Source organism: Nematolebias whitei, chromosome 5 (assembly GCF_014905685.2).
Source record: "Nematolebias whitei isolate Nwh7 chromosome 5, NemWhi1, whole genome shotgun sequence".
NCBI lineage: Eukaryota > Metazoa > Chordata > Actinopteri > Cyprinodontiformes > Rivulidae > Nematolebias > Nematolebias whitei.
Window position 1 is genome coordinate 17105937 of NC_056502.1, and position 12866 is coordinate 17118802.

Here is a 12866-nt window from a genome sequence, read left to right on the forward strand (position 1 = left end):
TTAGTTCATATCTTAGATGTTATTACTGTTTTTCTTATACATTTTATTGTTGGATGTAACTGGGACACTGTGTACATAATTTCGCTCCACCACATGTACCACATGAGGTGCGAATGACAATAAAGAATCTCTGACTCTGACTCTCTGACTCAAATGAGACCAATCAAACTCTTGCTGAGGAATCTGTGACCAAGAAAAGATGTTGGGCATCTGATTTGAGTTCATGTAGATTCTGAAACCAGCCCTTAGTTTGAAAAAGTTTTAATTTTGGCCCCCTTTTGTAAGTGGATTTGACACCCCTGACCTCTAGCAATTGATAAGAAGCCTTATTGCAACAAAGAAATAACAACCAAACACTCATTTCTTTATTTTTTGGGCTAACCATATTTAAAAGTTTCAAATGTGTGTCATTATGGCATCCATTAAATATGATGTAATTTTAGATTGAAACAGTTGTCAGATATGTTTCCATAACTAAAGCACAATGAATAGTTTAAATGCTCACATAAATTTCTGAGGTTGAGACTAAACAGTAAAGCACAGACAAACATTACACACTTCACACAGCTCCAAGTGTTCAGAAAACATTTTTTTGAAGTGACCATTAAATGGAAAAAGCAGAGTTTAAGCAGTCTGTGGTTCTACATGAACTTTTTTTTAGCAATATGGTTTAAATATGTGTTATTTAGAAATATTACTTTGGTTCTTTACATTACAGGCCATCGCGAATGGCAAGTAAGTTCCAAATAAATGCCAACCTGTCATAAATCTGTTTCTTCGCACTTTTAGCTGCATTTACAAGTCTAGAGGAATAATGCTGCATTTTAAAAGCTTTCATGTGATAGTTTGGATGTTTTGAAATGGGATTCTGTGGGAAATAATATAATTAATATCTTACCTGTTGTTGATAGCATTATGGAGAAATATAGTTAAATTCTGTCAAGAACGCTTGTCCAAGCAGAGCCAAAAACCAAAAGAAACTGAAGGTAATGTAAAGATTTAATAACTGCTATACAAGAATTGTAAACTGTCACTGTAAGTTTTATTCATCTCAGCTTGTGGCTCAGCTCAACATGAATATGAAGAAAAACACGTTAAAGTCTGATGGAGCTAGACCATATCAGCTGTGATGATTACTAACACAGGCCAGTCCCAAACTGACTGAGGTCCACAGGGATCACTTGGACCAAATTGATCATTTAAAACACAGAGATCTGGTATTTTTTAAGACGCCAAAATAAGTTTGCGAGAGTTGTTAAAGCTCAGTGTTGAATCGGTGAAGTGATCACAAAGCTTTTAGGATTCAGTGCTTTATTTGTTTTTAAACTTATTTTAAATCCAGTCCAATAATCAGTGATGTAAACTATTGCCAAAGTGTGCTTTAGCTTAACGTTTCAGAGATCTGCCTTCAGTCTTGCTACTCCCCATCTTCTCCATGTCTCCTTCCGCTCTCCTTTCACGTATGAAGGGCAGACTTGTGTGTCATAACAGGGGTCTTACTATACTTAATAGTTTTTCTAACCCACACCCGTCCCTAATTTGCTTCTCCCCGTCTCTCCCTCTTTCCCTTCACACTGAACTCCCCTTTTCATCAGCGGTTGATTTTGGCAACGTTGTTTAAGCATCTTTTTGACCCCCACCTATTTCTCCTTTCAGACCTTTCCCTGTCAAACATTATTCATACTCAGCACTACAAAGTGTACATTTACATATATTTTGTGTTTTTAAATGTTGTATAAACTTATTTTATATTTCGTCCATTTGAGTTTTAAAAAAATCTGCGAACCTCTTCAATACATTGCTTCCTAGCATTGAAAAGCTTTGTTTTGAATAAATTTGCGTTTTTCTCTCAACTGTAACCTTCATTGTTTTTTCTTACAGCGTTGTGTCAGTGTTTTAACATAGATGTACAACATCCGAAGATTTTCACCGGTCCAGAGGACGCTCTGTTCGGCTTCTCTGTGTTGCAACATGAAGCAGACGGAGAAAAATCGTGAGTATGTGTGAGGTAAACTGTAAAAAAAGAAAGAGGAACTGGTCATCATTCATACACAAACAGGATGTATGACAGGGCTGTTCAACTGGCAGCTGGAGGGCCACTTCACTTAAGTCTGGCCCACCAATGACATCATTAATAATATAAAAATAAATTAAAAAAAACTATTAGAAAACATCAGTGAGTGACCTTTAAACAATTTGAAATGGCAACAGAGAGGGAATCCTGTTAAATGCTCATCTCAAATTTCAATATTTTCCTGATCATACAGCAAAACACTTTAAGATGAGCCCCAGTACTGCAAGCATTGACTTATGCAGCACCAGGCCAGGCCAGGCCAGGCCAGGTCATTATTTTTCAATGGGAATACCTACTGTTTAATGACTCAGGTTACAGCCGATATCAGAGACTTCAACATAAATGTCAACGCAAACCTGAGCAGGACATTAACAAGTACAACTCATTTCCACACTTAGAAACATCGTAAACAGTCAGAAACATTGTACATATAATTTCCACGAGGCTACCCAGCATGCTTTGCAGCTCACACAGTCTCTCTGGGACTCTCTCACGAGAGAGCTTTGTGAGTTTGGGAGAAAATAAAATAAATTTAAACTGAGACATGATTCTTTGCTTTAATCTGGGGCCTACAAATATCCATGGGTTAGTTTTAAAAATAGCCACAAATAGGATCGATTAAGTGAGTTAATTATAGTAAATGACACAGAGACGTTCGACGCACATCGTTCTCTTTCAGCCCAGCTGAGTTCTGCTCCGCCTCTTTTGGTTCCGCTCAAAGCTCACACCTGAGCGGGACGTGGACGCTTCACCTGAGATTTATGAACCGTTTGAGAAAGAACTGGTCTGTGCAGCCACTTCACTGTTAATGAGAACTGGTTCTTAATGGACCCGCCAGGAACAGCAACATGTCTGTCCATTCAGGGAACATCAAAAACAGTCAACGTTTTTTATTTTATTTTGAAAAGCGTAAAGATTTAGCAAGCCAGAGACGGCAGAACAATATTTACGGGTGCCATTTTTGTTTTACATATTGTTTCACATTAGAATATCACTATTTTTATTGCAAGGAAATAAAGCTGTAATTTATTTGAATTACATTCTTATGTTTATTGCATTTATGATTCAATGCTGAAAAATAAACATGTTTAAAAGGTGACAGATCATTGTAATACTTGATTTATTTACATAATTACTTTAATTGCTGGATGTCCGGCCCCTGAGCTGTTGACTTTCAGTAACTGTGGCCCCCGGAGCACTTTAGTTGATTAGCCCTGATGTAAGATGGTGTCTTGGTGATAACTGAGTCTTTCTGTTGAAGGTTGCTGGTCGGAGCTCCGTGGGACGGGTCGCCCAACAACAGGAAGGGAGATGTGTACAAATGTGTTGTGGGGGAGGAGAAAAATTCAGCCTGCAGTAAAGTGAATTTAGGTGAGAAAGAAAAACAACTTGAGCAAAATGCATTTCTCTGGCTAATAACTGAGTCAATAGTTCAGATCTTTTTAAGTTGGCTTCTGTGGAACGGTGATACATAAAGACGGATCAGTCATCAAAAATCAAAACTACAAATGAATAACTCTTTGAACAGCCGCAATTTAAAATAAAGTGTATTAATAAAGTGTAATTTCTGTTTGAATTATTGGGCCAACAGATAAGACTAGACATCAGTCTGACTGGTCCAGTGAGCTAAAAGCTAACAAAAATGTCAACGAGCTAATGAATAGTCTGAGGAGCTAACAGCTAATCTGAAAATCTAACGATTATTCCAGCATGCTAAGGATTAGTTCGACAAGCTAATTGCAGGTTTGAGGAGTTCACAGTTAGGCAGATTAGATAACTATTAGTCCAATAAAATAGTTAAATGAGATGGGGATTAGCTCAACAAGATACCAGCTAGTTTGCTGTGCTTGCAATTTTTCCAACAAGTCAATGTCTAATCCTAAAAGCTAATGGTTAATTTATATAAAAGTTTGTGGTTATTTGTAAAACGTAAGTAGTGACAGCATCGGTTAACTGTATCACGTGCGCAATACTGTCAGCAGGATTATCACAATATTTCTGTTTAGAGTAGCCTAATCTTTGTATTGCAAACTTAAACTTCTCACACAAAGAGTTATTTACAATAAGGAAGTAATAAATTATTCATAATTTTTCAATGGAACTTTACTTCAGGATATCTGAACTATCCTTTAAAGTTTAAATGTACTTTAATTATGTAAATTAACTTTTTTTTTTTTTCCTTTTAGGTGAAACTGCTCTTCAAAATGTTTCTAAAAATCTGAGGAATTCTCACCTGGGAATGACCCTCACACCAGACTCACCTGATGGATTCCTGGTATGCGCTCCACAACTTTTATATAAAAAAAGTTATTGGGAGTCTGAAGGGAAGAAATGTGACCGGGTTGTGTTTGTGTCATAAAATCTTAATGAATCACCTCCGTTCACGTGTTTAATTGGACTCTTGCTATATTAACCCACCACTTTTTTCTAGTTTTAACATTCACATGCACATGTAAAATATCCGACCACCTTATGTTGGCACAAATTACTTTCTGCATTTATGGATTATTTGTACCCAGTATCGTTTGCATACACCATTACCATTTCAGAACTTCTGAATGTTTTAATGTCATGTTTTTAGAGATGAATTATAAGCACGAGACCAACGTAACGTGACTACTGCCTCAGTTACAAACCGTCCTCATTTTGCCAATCGGACTTCTGTTGTAGCAACGAGGCAAAAAGAGTGTGTTCTCTGTGTGTTTTTGTGTGACTGCATGAGCAAGTGTGCTGCGTGTTTTGATGTCTGCCAGAATTTCAGTTCGGGTGTAGAGTCGTGCACAGTTCATAAACGCTTGCCAGTTCAAGCCACTTTAATATAAGTGTGTGTGTGTGTGAGAGAGAGAGATGTTAACCCTGCAGTGGTCAGGTCTATAACGGGATCGGAATGCATCTCCTGGCCCGTCGTTAATGACAGACCTTTCAAAAGCCAGAGCACCTCTTTTGCTTTTCTCCATCTCCACTCTTCTTGGTTTCCTCCCATCATTCCCTCTCCCCCTCTCCCCCTCATCTTTGCTGCCTGTCTGTAAGCCTAAGGAGAAACCCGTCCATAATGACAGGGCAAGAAAAACCAGCATGTTTCTTTTTCTCTCACTCTACCCTCATTTCACCCCACCGCGCTCAGCTTCCATCTTTTGTTTCTGTGTGGCTGAGTTTATCTTTTATGTCCTCCCTCCACATTCACTTCATTCTTTCCTTTTGGGGTAAAAAAAAAAAAAAAACCTCACTGTGCTTTCAAGACAGAAATATTTTTATAGGATGCCCCCCCAACCCCTTACATTAACCCGCCCTACATTTAGCACCATCAGATTGAAACTGCCGCGCTGGTGTGGTGATCCAGTTCTGTTAAACTGTTCATGACAACAGTGACTGCCAGCAAGTCACCAATTGTCTCTGCCTCAGTTTTTCTGCCCTCAAAACCACATCGTTGTACATTTTCCATGACTTATCCACTCTCATGACTTGTTTTCTTTTTGTTCCCTGCTGCTGCTGTGTGTGAACGTGTCACTCAGCTTTATATACTGTAAATTCTTAGATTAAAAAAGAATACAATTTATTTTTGCAGAACACAAACACTCTCTCATGGAGGGGTTCTGTTGAAAGGTTACGAACAATGAATGTCTTTCCTGTTGTACATAGCTTTTTGAAATGCTTGGTTGGAGAAATATAGATTAGTTCTGCCTGGAATGTCAAGTTAATGACTTGTCCAACCAGCTAACGGCTAGTCCTAAAGGGATTAAGACCAAATTTTTATAATCAAGATGCACTGATGTCACACGCTACCCAGTTACACCACAAAAATGTCCGCCGTGCTGTAAGGAGTGTAAATTAACGAGAACCATTACAGTGTTTGTCTTGAACAAGCTCTAAGGCCCTGTTCACACGGAAACACAGATTTTCAAAAACAATCCTTTTATTTGTTGTTTCTAAAAATACCCATGTAAACATGGCAGTGTTTCTGGTAATGTATTAACTCATACAGAAACAACAACGAGCCAAAACGCTGTAGTAACTATGCCAGGCCTGTGTGTAGCGCTTTTACACTGGAACAAAAATCACCAAAAAAAATGAATTTAAGGCAAGAAGCGTGCCCACAATGTGTGGACACAAGAAGAGGACACTGTTGGGTGGTAGGTTAGATTAAAGGTGGGACTACAGCATCATTGTTTTCAAAAGGTTGTGTTTAGGCTGTCTACATGGCAAGGGTGGTGTTTCATCATTTTTTTCTTCTCTGGATTTCATTTTCAAAAAGTATGTCTTTTGTTGGGGCTCAACAAAAACACTGTCTCTGTGTGGACATAAGCCTAAAACACCAAAAAAAATGTTGCTTATTTACACATAAACATTCCTGTATTGACATCTGTTAAATGAAACAAGCATGAAAAAAATAACAGCAACTAAGAGGCTAGGTACGTAGTCTGTTGACATCACTGTGATTAATTACTTTGGTTAAACTGAAATATTTAAAGAATTAGGATAAATATTACTCCATTATTACATGCTATTGTGTTTGCACCTCCCAACATGGAGTCGTTTTCTTTCCACGTGTCCACACACAAGTCCTCAGATGAACATCTCAATTAATTTCTGTCATCTATAACATTTCCAATTTCAAATGTGAATGTTTTTTTAAGTCGGTTTTTACTTTATAAAGTTATTTACATAAAATTCTGTGGTGATTAGCAAGTATGCATATTGGCAGCAGCTAGCTGTACCACTTCCTGTGCATCCTGGGAAACTTCCAGCAGGAATGTCACAGTTTTTCTGTTACCTTTTCACAGACTCCAACATGAAACGATTTGAATTATCCCTTCAAATTAGCTATCAATACTCCTAACATTGCCACACAGTAATTCAGATATTTAATTCATGCGTTTGTGTGTTGCTTGGGTTGGGCAGGCGTGTGCTCCTCTGTGGTCACAGGAGTGTGGGACGTCCATGTTCAGCACTGGCATCTGTGCTTCTGTCAGTGACAACCTAGAACCAAGAGAGACCATCGCTCCAACTGCGCAAAGTAACCACACACACACACACTGTGGTAAAAAACACAAGCTGCAGAGGCCCGCTTTAACCAACCAAATATCTGTCAACCTCCTTATGTGACAGAGTGCCGGACATTTATGGACATCGTTATCGTCGTGGACGGTTCAAACAGCATCTACCCCTGGTCCGAAGTCCAGAACTTCCTCAGCAACATCCTCAGCAAGTTCCACATCAGCTTGGACCAGATGCAGGTAAAATAAAGTCCAAGTCTGTGTGCGTTTCTGTTGCTGGTGATTATTCTCAGTTTTTTTGTAATGGAAACTTGTGGGTTTAAAAATTTGAGTGATGCGTTATTTAAACGTCTGAAACTTCTCAGCTGTTGCCAAATGGAGGAAGCCAGTCCGTTGAGTGAAAACATGCACTGATATTAGGAGTGAGTTTGGCAAATGGGTCTAGAATGAATTGGTGCAGTAATGGGACGCTGAGCACCCGGAGGCTGAAGGGGAGCAGAAACCAGAGGGAAGGGATGGGGGAACTAAATAACAAGAAGGTTGAGAGGGGGTTTTGAGTTATGAAACAGGAGGGTGGGGGGTATTGGGTAGCAGGCAGCATGAGGTGAAGAGGAAATACCTCTGGTTTGTGAACGAATTCAAAAATTCCTCCAAGTGCGCTGTTTGCTTTGAGAACTGGGTTGGGTATTTAAAGAGATAGTCCACTTCAGGAGCCTCAGATGTTATTTCCAACTCATGTGCACAAACATGTAACATTGCTGAAATGCTTGTGTGTTTCTCGCAGGTTGGTATCATACAGTATGCAGAGATAGCAGTTCACGAGTGGTCTTTAAAGGACTACCAGACCACACAGGAGGTGGTGGAGGCCGCCAAGAACATCAGCCGACAGGAGGGACGAGAGACGAGGACTGCAGACGCCATTCTAGTGGCCTGGTAGGCCTTTATGCTTCTGATGAACTTTCTCTTTGTAAAACACGGAGCAGATTTGGCTGGCTAACTGGAAACTGGCTGAATGTTTAGATTTTGGTGTAACATTCTTAGGTGGGGGGTGGCAGTGGGTTCTTAATATAACATCATATCATTTGTTCTTGCTATAATGTTCAGGTTTCTTGTACTGCCTGTTCCTGTCTCTCTTCTGCAAGGAACCTTTAATTTTTGGACTCACTAAATACTGGATTATGATACACTCATAATTTGTCAGTTTAATTCATCCATCCAGTTTTTTGTTTTTTTTACCTGCTTCTCTTTTCCAGTTAGCAAGGAAGCTGGTGCCTGTCTCTAGTAGTCACTGTCCAGGAAGCAGGGGACACCCTGGACAGGTCACTAGTCCATCACATAAGCTTTTTTACTATTAAGTGTGACTCAAGCCAACTCTCATCTTATGGGTTCTTCTGAGGTGAATCGCCACTGACTTGTGTCCCCGCTCTGGGATCGTCATTGCAAAGTGGATGGGCATTGTACCTGTGATCCGACATAAATTCTTTTAGCTTAACCCAGCACTGCTTAAAGGTCCAGATGTTGCCATGCTGCACCATCATCTCCAATATCCATCCATCCATCCATCTATTATCTTTTACCCACTTCTTCCATTTTGGGTCACGGGGGTCGCTGGTGCCCATGTCCGGCAATCACTGTGCGAGGGGCGGGGTACACCCTGGACAGGTCTCCAGTCCATCACAGGGCCACATAGAGACAAACGAGACAAACAACCATTCACTCTCTCACTCACACCTAGGGACAATTTAGAGTCACCAATCAGACTAACATGCATGTCTTTGGTCTGTGGGAGGAAACCAGAGTACCCGGAGAAAACCCACGCATGCACGGAGAGAACATGCAAACTCCACCCAGAAAGGCCCCCGGACCGGGATTTGAACCAGGGACCTGCTCGCTGAGAGGCAGCAGCTCCACCAGTTGTGCCACCGTGCTGCCCTCTCCAATATCTCTCAGTAGATTTGCTTGTTTCTTGTAGCGCCATCCAGCTCACGCTGAATCCTCATCCGCCAATAAAGACATAAGGATCTGGACCTCGTCCCTGGTACATGGCATTATTTTTGGTGCTTCCAAACTGAAGTAGAAACTAGAAAATGTGAAAAAACAAACTAACTGGGTGGGTCATCCAGTGACGTAGCTTCGCTGGACAATCAACAGCTTACGTCAAAGTCGTCACCTCGGAGCAGTTCTCTTAGGACCACAAACAAGATGATCCCATCAACTGGGCTGAGTGGGGGTAGGTACCGGCAGTGGGCTGGCCCTTAAATGGTGCAAGCAAGATAACCATTCACATATTTGACCGACACCTAGGATCAATTTAGAGTTTCCAATTAGCCTAACATGCATGTTTTTGATCTGTGGGAGGAGCACCCAGAGAAACTCCATGTGCGCACTTGATTGACTTGATGCCACTTGGTTGTTGATATGTGCTGCTGACTATCCATGCTGCTGATCTCATGCTGCTGATTTATTTCACGCTGCTGTGTTCATTCGTACTCATCTGCTCACACAAACTCATGTTCGTGCTCCTGTTGTTCGGCATATTGTTTTTGTACTACTAGTGCTTAGTATATTCTTAGTTTTGGCGTATTTCTTAGTTCATAGCTTAGATCTTATTACAGTTTTTCTTTACAGTTTATACTTTTGTTGGATGTAACTGGGACCCTGTGTACACAATTTTGCTCCACCACATGTGGTGTGGATGACAAACAAAGAACCTTGACTTGATTTGGAGAATACGCAAACTCCACCCAGAAAAGCTGGGAGACGATCCTGTGATCTTCTTACCGAGAGGAGACAGCTATAACCACTGCTCCACCTTTTGCCCACAGTTTAATCATTTTTTTCCTGTTTTCATCCACCACATAACTCTCTTTAATTTAAAAAGAGTCATTTTTAATTACAATTGCACAATTACCAGTAATCCCTAATTTGAAGTGTCTGCATCCCTTGATGGGATCTATGAAGAATCTCAAGAGTGATTTGAAAGGGAAAAGTCTCGCTTTACTGGTCTGTCTACGTTCTAACCTTCATCTTTTGGTCATGAAGTGTAGATCTGATTGAAAGAACAAGATCCAGGATACAAGAACTCAAATGGGCTTCATTCTGAGACGAGCCTGGCGAGCTCCATCATCCGGGGGGAGCTCAGAGTAGAGCTGATGCTCCTTTGCATCAATCAGTTTTGGTGGATTAGGCATCTGCTTTAGAGGTTTTCTGGGGCAGACCCAGAACTTGCTGGAGGGATTACGGTATATACTTTTTCTAACCTGGTGAGGTTCTGGAGAATGTCACTGGAGAGAGATGTTTGAGTTTCCATGGATAAGTGGAAGAAATGGAGATGTGTGTGAATGCAGGTGGACTTGAAGTTGGAGACGGGGGTAGAGGAGGTCCTTCATGTACTTAGAAGCATGTAGAGCAACTTCCATAGAGATAGATAGATGTGTTTCTAGGTCTGTAGTGTTTAATCATCTCAGAAGTTTAAAATGAAATAAGAGGTTGGATTACAAACAAAAAAGTTTCAACTTTAGAAGCCGGTCAAGGTTGATAAAACGTGTGAAACTCTTTGGACACCAGTCACATTACGCCTGAAGGTAAACTACAAAGACCAAAAGCTTAAAATGAACAACAGTTCTTTAAATGTTAAGTGAAACTGTAAATGGCAGGAGAAGAAGGTATTAGCCATTTTAATTTGATTAGCTGATTATTTTTTCTCCAAATTTCACAAAAACAGACACTCAACAGCAAAATAATCTTTAAAAAAAAAACTCAGAACACCAGACCAAATAGGCCGTACACTTCACATTTCAAAGAAAAATCATCTCTATTTTATTGTTTTGTTATAAATCAAGCATTTCATAAGTTAATCAGAACTTCACTGTATTAAAAACTGTCCTTCATTATGGTGATAACAAACAAAGTAAGCATATTTTAGGAAATTTCCATGGAGGCTTGTAAAAAGTAAAAACCACTGCTTGAGGGCTTTTCAACTCACTTAGCAACAAATCAAGTCGGACGAAACCAAACAATCAAATCTTTCAGCTCATTGTTTTGGTTTGCCCTCATAAATGTCAGGCAGCTGTTTTCAGAAATCACAGTGACCAAACCACACGGCCTCTCTTTGAGCAACAGAAAAGCCTAAAATCAAACACCACTTAGCGAGTTAGCATTGTGAGGCATTTAGCAATTTAAAAAGTTTCCTGGGGGTAGACGAAAGCAGAAACAGAACCGAAATACAAGAAACTGCAGAAGGTTTGACAAAATCTTGTCTGCAGGATGTTGGGAATAGATTTAGTCATAAACCATGCTGGTCTCTATCTTCAGGTCCTCAGTAGAAAGTTTGCAGATAGAAAGTAACCCCACCCTGGAGAAACAGCTTGACAAATATATATACTTTTTTGTTTGTTTTTTGCTAAGCACTTCTGGGATGGATGCAAACTGCATTTCGTTGCTTTGTACTTGTACTTATGACATCTGCAATGACAATAAAGTTGAATTCCATTCTATTCTGATGCATTCTCAATAATCCAGGTAGAAAAATCTAACAAAGTTAAGTCAGGTCCTCTGGACAGATAAAAAAAAAAGTTTCATTTTTTATCCAAAATATTTCTTCAGTCTTAGGAGATGCACTAAACTCAGTCTTATAAATTGCGCCTTGTCATAGTGGATCAACCAGTTTGCTGGTGACATCCAAAACTAGATGTTCACATGATAAAGGAGGACCATGAAGGTTCATGCTCAATAATCCAGGTAAAAAAATCCATCAATGTTCAGTCAAGTTATCCAAACAGTGTTTTTTGTTGTTGTTGAGAGAAGTTTCACCCTCCATCCGAAGGGCATCATCAGTCTGAGGAGTCTCAAACAAACTGTTTTCCCCACTAAACAGTACACTCATACAGTGGACCAACCAGTTTTCTGCTGCTCAGTGGGGAAAACAGTTTGTTTGTGACTCCTCAGACTGATGATGCCCTTTGGATGGAGGGCGAAACGTCTCTCTCAAAAAAAAAAGAAACTGTCCGAATGACCTGACTGAACATTGTTGGATAAAGGAGGACCATCGGCCTAACGACCGATCGTTAGTGCCCTGATGGCCACTTGCTATTCACAGAGGGCTGAGTGATACTTGCAATAACAGCACTGTAAGAGGGGGACAGTTGGACAGGAAGGCCTCTGCCCCGTTTAATGATGGACGGTTTCTCTTGACAAACATCGATATTTTGATACAGCTAGACGTGCTGAAGAAAAATCAAAACTCTAAAAGGCAGAAGCATCTGGTCATCACACATATCTGTTTTAATGTGTCTACGTGGTTTTATGTAGACCGTACGACACGTTAAAAATATTCCTCACTTTCAGTTTTGAGGAGAAAAGTTTTAATTCTGGAGGAATTTGAGAGAAATTTTTAAGTCATCTAGCAGTGAGAGCCACATTGGATGAAAGAAGACAAAAATGCCCACATTTTGATGTATGAACTGTATAAGAAGCATAAAGTTTGTGGTAATAAGAGTAGACTGCAAAATGTTTGGTAGGTTAGATTGTGTGACGTCACTGAGTTGAACATTATTTGGGAAAAAAAATCAAAAAATCCCAAAATTTAAACTATGATTGTATAAAAACTGTTAAAATGCCTGTTTCGACATGTAAAGTCCAATATCCTGAGAGACGTTTAAACTTTGCATAACTTTGCTGTGGGAAAGTAGAGCTGCGGAGCTCTAAGAGTTGGGTTGTCTCATTTTTTAAGTCAAAATCCCTTCGTTGTTTATGAGGCAATTCTTTGATTTTTATGTGAATTTCATGCTACAGCTACT

At 39.9% G+C, this 12866-nt stretch overlaps 1 protein-coding gene across 1 annotated transcript in view; it reads left to right on the forward strand.

Annotated features, from left to right (window-relative positions):
• Positions 1–728: 728 nt before the first annotated feature.
• Positions 729–12866, forward strand: part of itga10 (integrin, alpha 10) — a 36382-nt gene continuing 24244 nt past the window's right edge. The window contains exons 1-7 of the mRNA XM_037676631.1: positions 729–735; positions 1882–1993; positions 3336–3445; positions 4261–4349; positions 6974–7088; positions 7181–7308; positions 7853–8001. Coding sequence (XP_037532559.1) covers positions 729–735; positions 1882–1993; positions 3336–3445; positions 4261–4349; positions 6974–7088; positions 7181–7308; positions 7853–8001 — 710 coding nt within the window. The remainder of the gene's footprint in view (positions 736–1881; positions 1994–3335; positions 3446–4260; positions 4350–6973; positions 7089–7180; positions 7309–7852; positions 8002–12866) is intronic.